This window comes from Peromyscus eremicus, chromosome 6 (genome assembly GCF_949786415.1).
Source record: "Peromyscus eremicus chromosome 6, PerEre_H2_v1, whole genome shotgun sequence".
In the NCBI taxonomy this organism is placed as follows: domain Eukaryota; kingdom Metazoa; phylum Chordata; class Mammalia; order Rodentia; family Cricetidae; genus Peromyscus; species Peromyscus eremicus.
The window spans coordinates 54383619-54400612 of NC_081421.1; the positions used below are offsets into that span (position 1 = coordinate 54383619).

The following is a 16994-nucleotide window of genomic DNA, read 5'->3' on the forward strand; positions in this document are numbered from 1 at the left end:
ACGTAGACAACCCAGGTTGCCCAAGGGTGGCACTGCCTATAGTAGACTGGGTCCTCCCACAGCGATCAATAACCTAAGATAAATAAATAAAAAAAAAAATGCCCCACAGGCCAATCTGATGGAGGCAGTCTCTCCAGTGAAGTTCTCTCTTCCCAATTTACTCTAGTTTGTATCTAGTTAGCAACAATGAAGCTAATCAGCTCAAATGCCTTAGAAATTCAAGCATTCCACAGAACCCCTGGGTTTTGACCACCATTCAGCAGTTTTATAAATGCTAAATGGTTTAGTAATTTATGAAGGGGCTCTAGCAGGTCCGAGCATGGCAAACACAAGCCTGAGCATGGCAAACACTGCAGACAGGTTTTGCCCTTTTTAAGTCCTTCTCTCTCTCTTGCTAAAAACCTTACATTCCTAAAGCTAGCCTCCAAGGTCTATTCCCTTATTTGGCCACCGACTTATTCCAGAGACAAAACACCAAGGTCCACCAATCAAAATTCATTATTTGGTCAATATGCCCAATCAGGATTTACCAACTCACCCTAGCACAGACTCTCCCCTGCCTTCCCCCTTAAAAACCCACTGCAGAAACACCCTCTCTTGCTCTCTTGCTCTCTTGCTGGTCTTGCTTGCCCTGGCTGCTGCTGCCTTTGCAGTCTCCCCGGGACCCCCTGCCCCTCTGGGGTAATAAGTTTCCTTTGTGCTGAGAATTTGGTGTCTGGGTGTGTCGGGTACTGATTCCAAGGGGCCGACCTCCCTTTCAGTCTGGTTTCCCAAATCTCACCAAGCACTCTTCAGCAGGAATGACTTGAACTGCAGACTGTCACTCTCCTGCATGAGATAAGTCCAGGGGCACCCCTCAATAAAGCTCTTAATTGCGTCTTGGGGGTGTCAAGTCTTGTCACTCATACGCTTATAACCCTGTCAGTTCTGGTTACTACACATAAGCTTAGCTCCTTCATGTTTCCTGGCTGTGCCGCTGCTTAAGGGCAAATCACCACTGCCCCTGCAGCTGCTGCTGTCTCCTACAGTGTCACGTGGTCCACCGCATGGATGCTGCCCTGATATCTCCCAAAGTAGACAGCATCTAGAAGTGCCCGAACAGCACTGGAGAGAGCCCTCAGATCCTGCATCGTATCTTCTCAGCTAAAACCCGAAACATGTTGCTTGTATCTCATTACATCTCAGAATACACAGCAGTACCTCCGTCAGTGTCTCCCTACAGTTATATCTCCCATGACTCTATTAGGGCTGCAAAGTGAGACTGGGTGGGTGAGCAAGACTTGTGATACCCCATACTGTCTTTCCAAATCTAGTGTTCTCACGGGTTCATAACACATGTAGGTGCAGTTACACGTCCACATATCAGATTCGCTGCACATATTTGAATCACAGAAGGTGGCATGGAAGCTCTCAAAAATACTAGAATTCCGCCGTTTTGTTTCCTGCACTTGTATGGTATTTATTTATAATTCTGAAGCATTTCCAGTGTGCCAAATGTAGTCCAGCATAGCTAGGGGGCCTTCCTTCCTTCAAATACAATCCCACAGTGTATTTTCCATTATATAAACTGTGCCTGAGTTAAGGGGAGATGATTCTCAATTCTGGTCTAATTTCTTGCTAGGGGCTCAAGTGTTGAGCCAGCTTTGACCAGTCTTTATCTACTTTTGAAGATGCAGATCTACTGCAGTGTGCTTCTGTCCAAACTGAGGATGTCCTGGGGCCAGTATGCAGGGACTGGTTCTTCCCCACATGTGGTCTGCCTGGAGGGGTGGGGGCAGCACATTGAGGACTCAGTGCCACCTCTGAAATAGAAATATTTAGTTATTTAGATTCCTTGAGTATTTTGGTAATAGTTTAGATAGCCTTCAGTTAATTTACCAGATTCTTCCTTTTTTTCCTGATGGGGCTGGGGGGTTGGCTCAGTGGATAAGAGTACTAGCTGCTCTTGTATGGGACCCAGGTTCAGTTTCCAGTACCTACATGGTCACTCATATCCATCTGTAACTTCAGTTCCAGAGGATCTGAACTCTTTCCTGACCTCCATGGACAGCATACACACACATGGTGCACATATATACACGCAGGCAAAACACTCATACATAATAAATAAGTAAATAGATCTAAAAATAAATAAAAACTCTATGATAACTCTGAATTGAAGCAAATGCTAATTATTCTAATATTCTTAAGTCATCTAAATATTAAGAGGTAAAATAACAATCTTATAAGTCATTCTTATTTCAAATCTGTTAAGTTGGCTACTATACATTTGGGGAAAGTTGTGTAGCTCTGGTTGTCCTGGAACTTGCCATGGAGACAAGGCTGGTTTTGAACTCATAGAGATCCCACTGCCTCTACCTCCTGATTTCTGGGATTAAAGGAATGTGTTATGGCACTTGGCTGCTGCTGTATATTTTGTCTGTTATGGTAGGACTTGTTCACGCAGACATTTCTGTTAATACAGCAGGGCCATTCTAACACACAGCTTAAAGAGGTGGTGCCACATTCCTGGGGAGACAAGGCTACATGGGTGATAGCAAGACATTTCTTTCCTGTGGAAAGGCCAGGAGCCTCCGTTTGCTCTTAATCAGTTTTAGCTTCCCTGGAACACTGGGATTGCTAGACCCAGGCTCAGCATGCAGTGAGGAGGTAGATGGATCCAGAATGAACTCATTATACAGACAGGAAAAACAAAAAAACAAACAAAATACAAAACAAAACAAAACCCCAGATGGGTCTCCTTGCTTTTTGTTTTGTTTTTGTAGATTTTTTTTTCTTTTGTGTGTCTGTGTGTGAAAGTTGCCTCATGAATGCTTGGCAAGTGCTCTCTGTCAATGAGCTGTAGTCCCAGTTCCTGGCTATAGGTTTTGTTTTGCTTGCTTGTGTGTGTGTGTGTGTGTGTGTGTGTGTGTGTGTGTGTGTGTGTCTTTAATTTGAGATAAGTTCTTGCTAGGTAGCCTAAGCTGGCCTCTAATTTATTCTCCTCAGCCTCCGGAGTGCTGAGATTGTAGGCATGTGCTGCTGTGTCCATCTCCTCGTCAGACTTTTTGAGAGGCCAAGATAGCTTCGGCAGAGGGAACATGATTCAAGTCGGAAATGAAATCAAGAGGTTTTGACTATGTTGTAGAATCAAACAGTTTAAGAAGTTATGTTAGATACATCTAGGACTGACAATGACTGACAAGCTTTAAACCCCTCCCCTTCCACCCCCAGTGTAGCTAGAGGAGTCCTAGAGCCCACCTGCAGTCTCACGCAGGGGGTTTGAAGGAAGTGATAAGGCCCAGGTCAGGTCTCATGGGCAGTGGAAGGAACGATACACTGACTGATTCCTGATTACATCTAATGAGCCTCATCTACTGTATTGGTTTTATTTTTACAACATAAATAACTTCGTGTGCTTGTTCCAAATTCTATAATAATAGCATTGCCTTGGCACAGCAAGCCTCAGTAGAAGATTCTTTGAGAAATTCGGTGAGGTGTGGACAGGGGGAGATAAAGACAAATGTATCACCAACTATTCCAGGTGGTCCTTCCAACAATGCTGTCTCCTTTAACCACAGCGGGAAGCTCGCGGGATGAATGCTGTTGTCTGTGGAAAGAGATACAGAGGATTAGACAAGTACCAGTACACAATCCAGCCAGTGCAGGGGAGAGCCGTGCCGGCTTCCTTTCTAGCCTGTCCTATGCTGACCACGTGCTTTAGCACCTGCTAACCCCATTGTGACTGAAGGAGGAGGACGAATTGTTCTTTCCCAGTAATGACCACTCTTTTGAGGGAAGAGAGGAGTCAGCCAAACTTATCAGCGAACACAACCTTTATCTGCTTCCCAGGCACCCGTAAAGTTGCCTTTAAGATGTCTGGAAGAGGCTGCTGCCAAGTGTTTATTTTTAACTTTTTAATTTAATATCTTACGTTGTTGAAGACAGGACTAAAGGTCGCCCACATGTCAGGCAAGTCTTCTTTCAGTAAGCTACATCTCAGCCCATGGCTTTCATTTGTCGAGACCTAAGACAATTACTCTTTTGAATATGTGAAAAGCACAAGATAGTTATAAAAAGCAGCTCAGCCATAGGCCCCTTGTCAGAAAGCTCTGAGGTAGTCTCTAGCAAGTAAATCCATGTTCATGGAGTATGTGTTTTAAGAATTTGGGAGCATAAAGAAAATGACTTCAGCGCCTGAATTCTCATGAAGTTTAGCAGAAGCCTGTCAAAACTTCAAGGGTACGTTCAGTCTTGAAATGTTTTATCTCTTTTAAACATGTACCAGAACTTCTAAAGAGGAAGAAAAGTTTGAGCTTGAGAAATTCTTGGCTTTTTTATTTTATTTTATTTTATTTTTTTATATTTTTGGCATTGTAACACAGTATTTTTAGGATTAAAAAGCATCATATTCTAATCTACTCACTCCCTGGCTTCACAACCTTTTTCCTAACAGGGAAAACCACCCCTGTCCTGTTGGTGGCTTCTTGTTTGACTCTATATGCTGCAGAAGCAAAGAAAAAAAGCCCAGTGAGACCCCAAGGTCGTCTGCTCTTGCCGTTGTGGCAGGACATGCAAATGACCCAGGCCAATCACTAACCTGTTTTTAAAAGGCCTCCAATCAGAAGGCGTCCAGGCTGCTTTCTGAGTACGGTTGCTGGGGGCAGTTGCACACCACAAGTGCCTTCCCATCTCCCCGACTCTTATCTCACGCTTCCATTTTCCTCCCCATTTCCAGTTACCCCATCTTCTCTTTGTCTTCACTTCCTGGCCGTGTCTTCCCAGAATTGGTGGGAGACAACTGTTAGTCCGCAAACAGCCCAGATGTGAGGTAAGTTGCAGGGCCTGGTTCTCTGGTGTCTGGTCCCCACCTCCATAGGGTCAGGCAGGGGTCAGCGGCACTCCTCATTTTACAGGGCATTTATTTGGCAGTGGGGTCTCCACCAACCTCAGCAAACACTTGAGATCACTTCACTTCCCAGGGCTGATACTTCTGTGTTGGTTAGCAAGTGAGACACTAGAGGGCTCCCAGGGGTCGAAAGAGGCAGAAAGTTGTTTGAATGAAAACTGACTCCGAACTGTGTTTTGAGAACTCAAAATTAAATTTTACTTTTTATTTTTTGTAGTCATTTTTTAAAAAAGACCCTCACGTGTCTGAAAGCTGTGCAGCAGCCAGTTTACAAATCCCTGGGCTTCGCTGTCAGAAGGCGGCAGCTTTTATGGCTGAGCTGAGATGTTTGAAAGGTGGAGCACTCTTGACCATGAAATATGCTCTCCTTACATGCCGCAGCCTTTCAAAGTTCTGTGCATTAGAATCAGGGATTCCATTCTTCCTGGAGCTGAGCGTGGGGCCAGCGCTGTAAGTAAAGTGTTGTTTTTCTTTGTAGACCAGTTTCTTCCTCTATGGAAAAATGTAGGGGAAAAAAATGTGGAGATTCTTTTCTTACTTTCTGCTCTCTTTAGTGGAAAGAAAAGAAATAAAAATTAATTGGATTTGTGGTGTGTGTGTATGTGTGTGTGTGTGTGTGTGTGTGTGTGTGTGTAACAGAAAGAGAGAGAGAGAGAGAGAGAGAGAGAGAGAGAGAGAGAGAGAGAGAGAGAGACTGTCTCTCTTTCCAAGCTATACAGACGTTAAAGGCAGTTAAATACCAATGTAAGATAATAAAATACATTGTGGAGACAATCTGGGACATTTCATTTAAAGAGAATATGTTTAAATGTGAACTCACTACTTGGTGTTTTTGCCTAAGTAGTTAATCCATATCTTATAAAGATTAGGGTGCTTGTAAGAATTTTAAATGTGTTTATTACTTGTCTTGAGTTATTTCTTTGAGTTATCACACAATGGGGTCTGTGCAGGGGAGCCCGCGTTGATGACGTTTTAATGCTTCACAGTCAGGTGTAGTGGCTTTAACCATAAACCATCAATTGCTCTTTGCAGCTTGTTTTCAATACTTTAAAGTGAAATCGGACCCACACACCTAGCTTGTTCCCATGTTTTAAACTTTTACACCAAACTTGGTAGTATTTATGGAAGGAAAGGGTTACTCTCCTCTTTCCCCCTGCAGAGGAACTGAAATGGGTTGAGATGGTGACTCAGTCAACTTTGTTTCCATTCATCCCCAGAGTCAGCCTTTCTTTCTCCCGAGGAAGGCTGATAGGCGTTTAAAAGGCTCGTGGTGGCCTGTGTCCCAAGTGTTCCCAGCGCCAGCAGCGACCCTTCTCTTTCGCCTCTGCCCATTGGAGACGACTTAGATATCGAAGCAGACTGGACGGCTGGATTCAGGAAGCCATGAATCATGTCACCAGAAACGAGCTGCAGACTTTAAACTCCGTTCAGCATGTGGAAGCGGCAGAGAAATGACCTGTCCAGACAAGCCGGGGCAGCTCATAAACTGGTTTGTCTGCTCCCTGTGCGTCCCTCGACTGTGTAAACTCTGGAGCAGCCGGCGTCCCAGGACCAGACGGAACCTTTTGCTGGGCACTGCCTGTGCCATCTACCTGGGCTTCCTGGTGAGCCAGGTTGGCAGGGCCTCCTTCCAGCATGGGCAGGCCACGGACAGGGGGCCACCCCACAGCCGCGACAACTTCAAGGTACCCTTCCCGGAGATCCCCTTGGATGGTACCCTGGCCCCTCCAGAGTCGCAGGGCAATGGGAGCACCCTGCAACCCAACGTGGTGTACATTACCCTACGCTCCAAGCGCAGCAAGCCTGCCAATATCCGTGGCACGGTGAAACCCAAGCGCAGGAAGAAGTATGCAGTGGCATCTGTAGTCCCTGGTCAGGAGGTGCTGGTTAAACCATCCTTTATACTGCAGGACGTTGTACCGGCAGCAGATGCTGAAGTACCTGCCTATGCTCAGGGTTACCTGACAAAGGTTGGGGAACGACCCTGGAGGGTGCTGCGTGGTCCTGGAATCAGAACGGGGGGTTCAAATTTGCGGCAGCCTGGGACACGGGAGAGCAACATCAGGATTTACAGTGAGAGCGCCCCCTCATGGCTGAGCAAAGAAGACATCCGCACAATGCGCCTGCTGGCTGATGGTGAGGTGGCTAGCATCCTGCCATCCTTCTCTAAGAGTGGTGCCCGCTTGCTGGTGTTGGAAGGGAGCACCTCAGGCTCTGTGCCTGGCTGCGGGCCTAGCCCCTGTGGGCTACTCAAGCAGCCCCTGGACATGAGTGAAGTGTTTGCCTTCCACCTGGACAGGATTCTGGGTCTCAATAGGACCCTGCCATCTGTGAGCAGGAAATCAGAGTTCATCCAAGGTAACGGATTCATTTGCTTCTTATTTGCAGCTGTTGGAGATTTGGGATCATTTTCTCTTTTCCCTCACTCTCTCTAAATGATTTTTTCCCCACCCACGTTTCCCTTTTGGACAGCAGCAGCAGCAGTAGCGTCGTCTTTCCATATGCGTGGCATTCTTTCTCCCAGTCTGGTGATGTTAGAGTTCCAGCGCATGGCTGGGCTGGGCATGTGAGGGTAAGCCCACACTGTGCAGTCTCCGCTGTCCATTTCCCTTGCTGAACTTTTCTGTGGCATATTAAATATTAAATCTAATTAAAGCCAATGACAATTTGCCTGATGATAAGAAGCCAGGGTGGAGGTACAGAATTTGCTCACAGTTCTGCATATCATTAGGTTTCTATGGAAACTTCCTTCCAAGGACGATTTAAAGAGTAAGAGGGGGCTAGAGAGATGGCTCAGTGGTTAAGAGCACTCAATGCTCTTGCAAAGGAACGAGGTGGAGTTTTGTTCTCAACACACACATGGCGGCTCTCAACCACCGGTAACTCCAGTTCAAGGGGATCCAACAGTGCCTTCTGACCTCTGCAGGCACCAGGCATGCATGGGGTACATTTGCATACATGAAGACAAACACTTCACATAAAATAAAGATTCAATTTTAAAAAAAGAATAAGAGGAAACTGAGTTATCTTTCCACAATAAATAGAATCTTTGCCAGAGGTTCAGACAGAACTGAAGAACACATAAGAGCCAAGTCTTTTACTTTCTCTGTCACTGATGGACTCAGCCTCTATATTTAATAAATAAAGAAAATAAGGTGAAATCATTGATGTACTTAGAATGTATACTAGCTAGCCATGTGACGTCTTCAAACTTCATTGTTTACGGCATAATTTTCAAAATTGTGTCTTCCTGGAGCACAAAGGTAGTGTCTGGGGCATGTGGCCACTAGCTGAAGTACAAGGTCACCGTGCTGGTCTCTGGGAATGATCACGCCACATAGAGGATACTCTCTGAATAAGGATGCCATGTCAGGGTTGGAATCTGAAGTATACTCAGTCAGTGACTTGTATTGGAACGTAGAATAATCCATATGTTACAAAATAAATCCAGGCTGAAATGTTATAGTCTCTCTCTCTCTCTCTCTCTCTCTCTCTCTCTCTCTCTCTCTCTCTCTCTCTCTCTCTCTTACTTACTTTAGCTATGAAATGGCAATATTGTCCACTTCATGCAGTTGCTGGTAGCTCACACATGGAAAACAGTTCTTGGCACAAACTAAACCTTCAATAAGTGTTGGCTACTGCTGTTATTACACTAAGGACATGAAGTACCAAGTCCATTGAGTTGCTCTGAGCCTTCAACCCTCAAAGGTCATTTTCTATTATGAAAAAAACTAGCAATAAAACTCTTGCTCTCTTGAATCTGCCTAATTTGTGCCAGGATTCCTCTTGGATATTTGGTTCTGTGCCTTGGGTTCCTAGCATATCTCCAAACTAAGATTCAGTTTGAAGTCGTCCCTGGCATGGTCCTTTCTCCATTCATACCTAAGTGGCAGTTGAAATAAATCAGTAGGGTCACAGTCGCAGCTCAGTGTGATGAGTTAAATTCCTAGGATTTCATATCAAATGGCTCTGGTGCTTGCTCTGTTCTCTCTTCAGTCTCTTCTCCCTGTGGGTTTTTAGAGTCATGAAGCCAGGCCAGCTTCCTCAGGAGCCTCTGAAATGACTCACATGGAGCTGCACATCACCTCATACATGTGGGTTGTTGCAGTGAGGCAGGCAGCATTGAAGAGACCCGTTCTGACATGCAATGGACACTCTCAGGATTCCGCTTTCTATGTTACTTTGTTCTCCGGATTTCCATTGAGTGTGAATTTCCCCTGTCAGGACCTCCCATTCTTCTCTTAGCTCAAACTTAGTTTTACATGCACAGGTCTGAGCTCTGAAGGAGATCTGGCTCATTCATTTTGTGCCATCATTCCCTTCCCACTAGTCTCTATGTCTGGGAGGCAGTAATATTTCCTGTATTCTTTATTGTGTTCCTGGATCTTATTGGAGTGTATAATACACTGCAGATACTCAATGAACATGTCAGATGAATGCGGGAATTCCTTCTTGCCTTGTTCCTTTGATGCTAAGCAGTAAATCTGTATCTGCCTCCAGCTTTTAATGTAAGGACAAGTATTAGTATTTTTATACTAGATCTGGGCTGGGGTTCATCTAGAGGCCTCTTGAAAAGTTCTTTATGGAGGCTAATAACAAATGTTCATGGTAATATCCTCACAGTACAAATAATAAGGTTTATAGATGTACTGTGCTGAGTACTATCAGCATGATGTGTTGGCATCATGCTAGCATGATTTGATGATGGGTTTTCTGTAGGAGGAGCAATAGTGTTTGTTTAGGCAATATGATTTGGTCTAGAAATACATCTTTTTATATGGAGGAGAGAGTAGGTAGTTAGCCCATCTCATACATAATCTGTCCTAAATGTTGTTTCTATTCTTTAACTTTTTTTTTTTTTTTTTTGGTTTTTCGAGACAGGGTTTCTCTGTGTAGCTTTGCGCCTTTCCTGGAACTCGCTTTGGAGACCAGGCTGGCTTCGAACTCACAGAGATCCACCTGGCTCTGCCTCCCGAGTGCTGGGATTAAAGGCGTGCGCTACCACCGCCCGGCTTCTATTCTTTAACTTTTAATTGTGGTTATGAAAATTACATTTATATCTAGTACAATAAAGGCAACTTGTCTGTAGTGTAGTTAAGTGTAGCTGTTTGGGTTATCTCATGAACTCTTTCCAAGAAACTTATGCAGTTGGCATTTTTTAAAACCTTAATTTGAGATGAAAGAAAAGTAAGGCTTTTAGGGTTAAAAAGGAGAATGAACTATTGAGAGCATAAAGAATTCAAGCTCCTTTTTCTCCATATTTTTATCCTGAATTTCCAAGTCTTTCCCATTTCCACCAACCAGCTTCTTTAAACAAATCCTTTAAGGAGTCATGTGGTCTGTCTTTTTTCTATCCACATTCTTAGCAATTATAAACTTGTTATTTAATACAGTTATCACAGGTGACCAACACTCACACACACATACAGACTGTGGAGCCCTCTTTTCCAAGAAAACAGCTACCACCACCATAACTGAGACTCATTGAATGTCGCTTCTTACCAAGCATCATTTTGTTTGTTTCAAGAACTGAGTCTCCATTATCACATTAAGTCCACATAAAAATTTTCAGAGGTGCACTCAAGTCACAGGACTTTGGAACTCCATGATATGAAATTGAAGGATATGGAGATTGAAGCCTGGAGTAAATAGTACTTTGATTAAAAGCACATGAGTATAAGAGAATATAAAAGGGATGTGTGACATTCCTAGGGAGATGCAAAGGAGAAACCTGAATGATTTGTCCACTCTTTGTCTCTCAGCTGAAGCTCTTTATTGATTCAGTCCAATGATAAGAGGGTCCAAATTACAGATACATCTCACCTTACAATAATTTTATGTACTGGAATTAGAAGACACACTTAATATGGTTAACATACAGAATCACAGCTCAGCCTGTCCCATCTTAAGCATCATTAGGTAGCTCCCAGGAACATTTGCATTAGCCAATAGCTGGGCAAAATCATCTACCGCAAAGTCTGTTTTGTAATGAAAGCTCATACACACAGAGAGATGTGTGTTTCATACACATGATGGGATGTAAAACACAATATCCAAATAATGCCTGTAATATAGCATGCTAGCAAGTGTTGATTGTCTACCTTCATTTACCTTCACAGTCAGGTGGCTAACATGGGCTCAATGTTACCACCTTCCATTTCTAGAAAACATCATCAGATATCACTAGTCCAAGGAGAGATCAAAACTCAGAATTCAAAATATGCTTTCTATCCAAGACTCTTATGTCATCATCCTAAAGTTAAAAAGTTGTAAGCTAACTTGAGCCATGGTACAGGGACTGTCAACACACTGACTATCTTCAGTATATTTTTTTCAAGATTAAAAAAATTAAATTATATGCATAGGTATATCTGAGTATTGGCTTATGGATGTAGGTGTAGTGCCCTCAAGCATCCAGAGCAGGGCATTGGATCCCCTGGAGATGGAGTTACCCATGATTTTGAACTGCCTGGCATGGGTGCTGGAAATGGAACTGGTCTTTCACAAGGGTAATATAACCATCTCTCCAGCCCTGTCTTCACAATTTTAAAAATTGATAAAAGTAATAGCGATTCAATCATCACAGAGTTATTAGCTCAGCTTGCTCTTTGGACCAGCTCTTGGATGTAGAATGATACATTTTAAATGAATCTCTTTGGACATAAAAATACACATTTGAAATCAGTGGACTTGCCAGCATTTACAACCAACCATGTTCTGAAATGCTGCAAAGCTATTATAGAAAAAGAAAGGAGTATGTATGGGCATGTTTGTAATTAGGTAGGGAATGACAGCAACGTGCCACCATACAAGTCATTATCGTGGGTACAGACTCCTGTTCTATGGTTCTCTTTGAGGGAAGTCCAAAGATAAAGCATCCAGGGACCTTTAAAAAAGATCCAGTTTTTGGATCCCCTTTAACCCTGTAAGATTAAGAAGGTATAAACCTCTGAGGGAAGAGAGAGTTTGGCTAGACATGCCTAGGGAAAAAGAGAAAACTGTGCAGTGGCTGAAGGCTGGTAGACCATGCAACACTTGTTAGGACCAACATGGCCAACTGGGATGACCCGTAAGTGTCCTTTACTTCATTATTAAGATATCGGCAGCTGTGTACTTGCCTAACGTGCACAAGGCCCTTGATTCAGTCCTAAGTACTGCAAACAAATGAATCAAATAAAATATCAGTAACATCTGTTATGTAGAATTGGAAATAAATACAATAGACGAGATATCACATGTGCTACAGGCACTGTGTGATGCCTAACAGTAACATCTTTGTGAATGCATCTTACTGCATCTGACACCTTGACAGATGTGGGGAAATCACATATAAGGACAGAAATGGGTAGAAACCCCTGTTGGGGAAAATCCCCTCCTATTCCTGAAATTCCTTGTTTTTCTCTACCTTAATTCATGAATAATCCGTTCCTTTGTTAAAGTTTGTCTATGAAATCAGTTATCTAAAATCATGAGGGTCTTCTTACATCTTGAGAAACTGACACCCACCCTTGGGTATGTCCTTCTGTCATTTCCTTAATAAACCCCAACTTGGTTTTATAAAAAAAATTAATGAAATATAAAATGATATTTTTTTCAGTAATATTCAACTGGTCATCTATAAAGACCTAGTGTCAGACAGGATGCAGTATATAATGGAGTTGTTAGCCATGTACATAAGACAACTTATGACCATGCACCTGGCGTCATGATGCATGTGGGAAACCCTGTATAAGGACAGAAAAGCCACACTCCCAGCCCCTATTACTTTGATTTTAAGCAGGGAAATTCTGAATCTATATAAGGTTATGAATTTTTCTCCAAGCCACATGGCTAATGACTCGTGGAGATGGAACTTGTTCCTGATTCTTCACAGGCTAATTCTTCCCCAGGTTTCTTCTGTAAGTCAACACTGTGTTTTAAATTCTATCTGGGACAGTTATAGGATAATGACCAAACATTTTAGCATGATAGTTTCTGATTGTGCTATTATGTCAACACATTTATTTTCTTTTTCAGTTCAACAATACAACTCTGACAATGTCTTTGCTCAAGGGAAGAAATATTGATGTTCGCTCTGAGCACTGCTACACTTACTTTTAAATGCAAGCTAAAATTCTAATATTTAACAGATTTGCTTGTTTAGTGTGAACATATGCATATGAAAATATGCTTGAACATCTTAATTTGCTTTCTGCCTCTCTTTTCTTACACATAAGACTCTCAAATTATTACAAAGGTCACTGGATACTTTGTGGTGTTGTGGTGATATATTCAGATGAGTTTTTGAAAAAATATTTAAAAATATTCATGCAGGCTATGACAAAGCAGACAGTGACCATGTGAAAGTCAATACATTTAAAAAGGAAACCCAGGGCTGGGCAAAGTGGCTTAGTAGGTAGGTAAAGGCATTTGCTGTCAGGCCTGACGACCTGAATTTGATCTCTGGAACTCACACAGTGGAAGGAGAGAAACAACCTCTGAAACTTGTCTTTTAACTTCAGCAAGAGCCCTGGTATGTGTGTGTTCTCCCCTCAGATGAATGAATGGATGAATGAATGAATGAATGAATGAATGGAAACCCAGTGCCCTCTGCGACCTCTGAATTAGTAGCTTTGCCAAAGCTTCCCAGGAGTCTACATATTACTGGGAATGGGTCTCAGGAACACCATTTGGGTATCATTTAAGCATCTAGCTATTTTTCATACCCAGCATGGAAGATGCATTATGTATGCTTTATTTTTAGGATGCTGTTTTACTGCCACGGGGCTGTCATACTGAATTAAGGTAGGCTAGTTCCAAAAATTCTGTGCAGTAAGCTGCTTAGATGACAAACTGCAGGCACCCCACACACTTCCATCTAAATTCATCGTGTATCCCCAGGTACTCACTCTTTCCCAACTTGCATTGCCCCTTCTCATTACGGAGCAGGAGAAATACATAGTGTGATTTTATTTTCCTGTCTTCTCAAGTTTCCTGGATCAGCCTGGGGAGTCCTAGCTGATGGTGTATCTATCTGCCAGGGTGGAGGGATGGCAGCTTTACTTTTTTCTGTTGTTGCGGGGGTCAGGTAGAGATGGAATCCATTCCCTGGAGTTTTGGGAACTCCTCCACAACTTGAAAACACAGTGGTTCTGAATTCTGCAGACTTCCAGCATGTCTGCAAACTTTCTTAAAATATTCATTTAGGGAGTGTATAATCATGTTTTATTCTTAAATTTTTTGCTCAAAAGCACATTGTGTTCTTTATCAGAAAAGCCCCAAGGCTATTTCTTTAGCCATCAAATTGAGCTGGCCAGCTTAATACTTGCATTCATTTGGGAACAAAAGTTTACTGAGCATCCTTCCCAAGCATCACTGGCTGGCTGCAGTGTTTGCCTACTACATACCTTCCCAGACACACTGGAGACCTGGCAACCTTCTCCTATGCATCCAGAATTTCTTCCTTTATCTCATACTGGACTAGGACAGAAGTGATAGTGAACAGTTGTCATGGTTTTCACACTGTAAACATGTGCTTCATCTCCATCCAATTCTACTCCTTCTCTAGGATCATATTTATCTCTACTGCTTTAACAAATGTTTGTTGAGCACCCGCTTTATACCAGTCCCTCTTCCAGTCCTTGGGGCTGCATCCCTATACAACATAGTTTAGGGTGATTGTCCTTGTGGACCTGATATCATGGAATCTTGTGAGAGTAACTCTTACTGCCACTGATTGCAGGCTTCATGAGGCATCCCCCTGAGCTCAAGGTTATGATCTCTCTATATATGACCTGAATGTGTTACAGCTCTGGGTTGGTGGAGGGACTGCACAGGTTCAGTAGGACCAGATAGCCTTCCTTACCTTAGTTAAAGGGCAATGCTTGGGACATCAGCACAATTGGGCTGTAATCAGCTCAATCTATTGGCATTTGATTTTGTCTGTGAAGCACTGTCCCAGAACAGGGGAAGGGAGTAGGATTTCTAAATCAAATAGTTATGTAGCTGAGTGTATATTCTGGCAGTATATACTGCCTGAGTTTGATTCTTGATTCAATCACTTACTGAACCTTTTTTTATTACCATAATAATGATGATGAAGATTAGAATAATGATACTTATAATAACATTTAACTTGGCCTTCATATTACAATTGATTCAACATATATATCAAATTGATAGAAATAGCTGATACATAATTGATCAACATATATAATACATATAATTGATATCTATAAATATAATAATTCAATATCTATATACTAAATATATATTATAGTGCCTACTGCATACTTATAAATGTGATCTTTTGTTTTCATTTAGTTTCTAACCTGATTTAGCATCTTGTGGTATGCTTTCTAGATCTCTAGATTTTTTACTTGAGATCAGTAAATGGGCACCTACAATTAATTCAGAGCAAGTCCTGTAACTGGCAGAGGATGTCTCTAATTTTTGGAATGAGAACACTTTCCATTCACTAGCTCATTAAGTCCTAAAAGAGTCTCATGCACATGCTATTCTCATGGTACAGATTTCCTGTGGGGAAACTGAAGCTTAAAAGATAACATAGGTCCCAGATGATGCCTAGTGAAGTTGAACTACAGATGTGAGTGGGGAGGATTCAGTAGCCTCATCCTTCATCATCCTGCCTTGTGACCTCTGTGATCAGTTATGTCACAGGAGGACCTCCAGTGATGGTACCCACATTCCTCAGCCATCCAGATGGCAACCTCCTTTCAATAGCCTTATTTTCTTGTCTGTCCTGAGTGTAGCCCTGATGCCTTCACAGTTCATCTCATATCAGTGGACTGAGGTCAGTAGGGGTGTGTGTGTGTGTGTGTGTGTGTATGTATATGTGTGCATGTATGTGTGTGTGTGCATGTATGTGTGAGTGTATGCATGTATATGTGTGTGTGTGTATGCGTGTGTGTGTGTGTGTGTGTGTGTGTGTGTGTGTGTGTGTGGTTTCCACTCCACCTTCCTTGTTCCTGAGTTCTCTAGTATCATGGATGTGTGAGTCAAGTACCAGGTGGACAGAATGAGGACGTGGAAATCTTTGTACATCCCTAGAACTGTTTCTCAAGTTTCTCTCTAAACCTCATTCATTTTCAGGGAGCCATTAAAAATGGAAGTTTCCCAGGGTCTCATGGCAACTACGTTTTTATTCCGAGTCTGTTAGCTATGTCTTAGAACATAAGAGTTATTCAAGAACTTTGGGAGATTATGAAACAAATCATTAGTATATCACAATTGTTTTTTGCATTGATCCAGTTTGTGTGTGTGTGTGTGTGTGTGTGTGTGTGTGTGTGTGTGTGTGTGTGTCAGAGGACGACTTTCAGGAGTTGTTTCTCTTCTTTCACAGTGTGATCCAAGGCTCAGGCTTAGGTCATCTGGCATGCACTAGGGGTGCTTTAACCCACTGACCTATCTTACTGGCCTGAAACTCTCTTACATGCCATTGTGATAGAGTAGGAGCTCGGATAGGTGTAGGAAGGCAGACAGCCTGAAAGGCTCGTGAAGGCAGTGTGTACTCAGGAAAATGCAAATCGTTTTGAACTGGAGATTGCGGATTGGGGGATGAAGCAAGACATGTCTTCTTAGAGGGTCAGTTTGTTCTTTATCCTGTCAGGATCCTGAGCTTCGTCTTCAGCACAGGTTTAGAGAAGGGAGTGATATGGTTGGACTTATCTTCCAAGGTTACTCTTGTCAGGAACTCATGTCTCCTTTGACAGCTTGAACCTAAGACTCCCCAGACTAGGTTACCCAAGGAGGGCATCACCTCTAAACGTGATTGTTTATAGAGCCTGACCCCCTTACCACATCATCACTGCCCTCAGAAGCCAGTTTGATCCTGCATTTTGTTAAACTCTTTTTTTTCATTTATTTTACATACCTACCACAGTTTCCCCTCCCTCCTCTCCTCTTTTCCCCTCCCGACCCTACTCCCATCTCTCCCCCTACCCATCCACGCCTCCTCTGTCTCCATTCAGAAAGGGGAAGGCCTCCCATGGGCTTGAACAGCATGGCACATCAAGTTGAGGCAGGACTGAGCTCCTCCCCCTGCATAAGGCCTGGGCAAGGTAATCCAGCATGGAGGAACAGGTTCCCAAAAGCTAGCTAAGTGTCA

The 16994-nt window shown here is 42.9% G+C and overlaps 1 protein-coding gene across 1 annotated transcript in view; it reads left to right on the forward strand.

The window, feature by feature from the left end:
- The first annotated feature begins 5112 nt into the window (after window positions 1-5112).
- Gask1b (golgi associated kinase 1B) overlaps window positions 5113-16994 on the forward strand; it is a 52118-nt gene continuing 40236 nt past the window's right edge. The window contains exons 1-2 of the mRNA XM_059264745.1: window positions 5113-5338; window positions 6106-7246. Of these exons, the coding sequence (XP_059120728.1) occupies window positions 6340-7246 (907 nt within the window). The 5' untranslated portion in view covers window positions 5113-5338; window positions 6106-6339. The remainder of the gene's footprint in view (window positions 5339-6105; window positions 7247-16994) is intronic.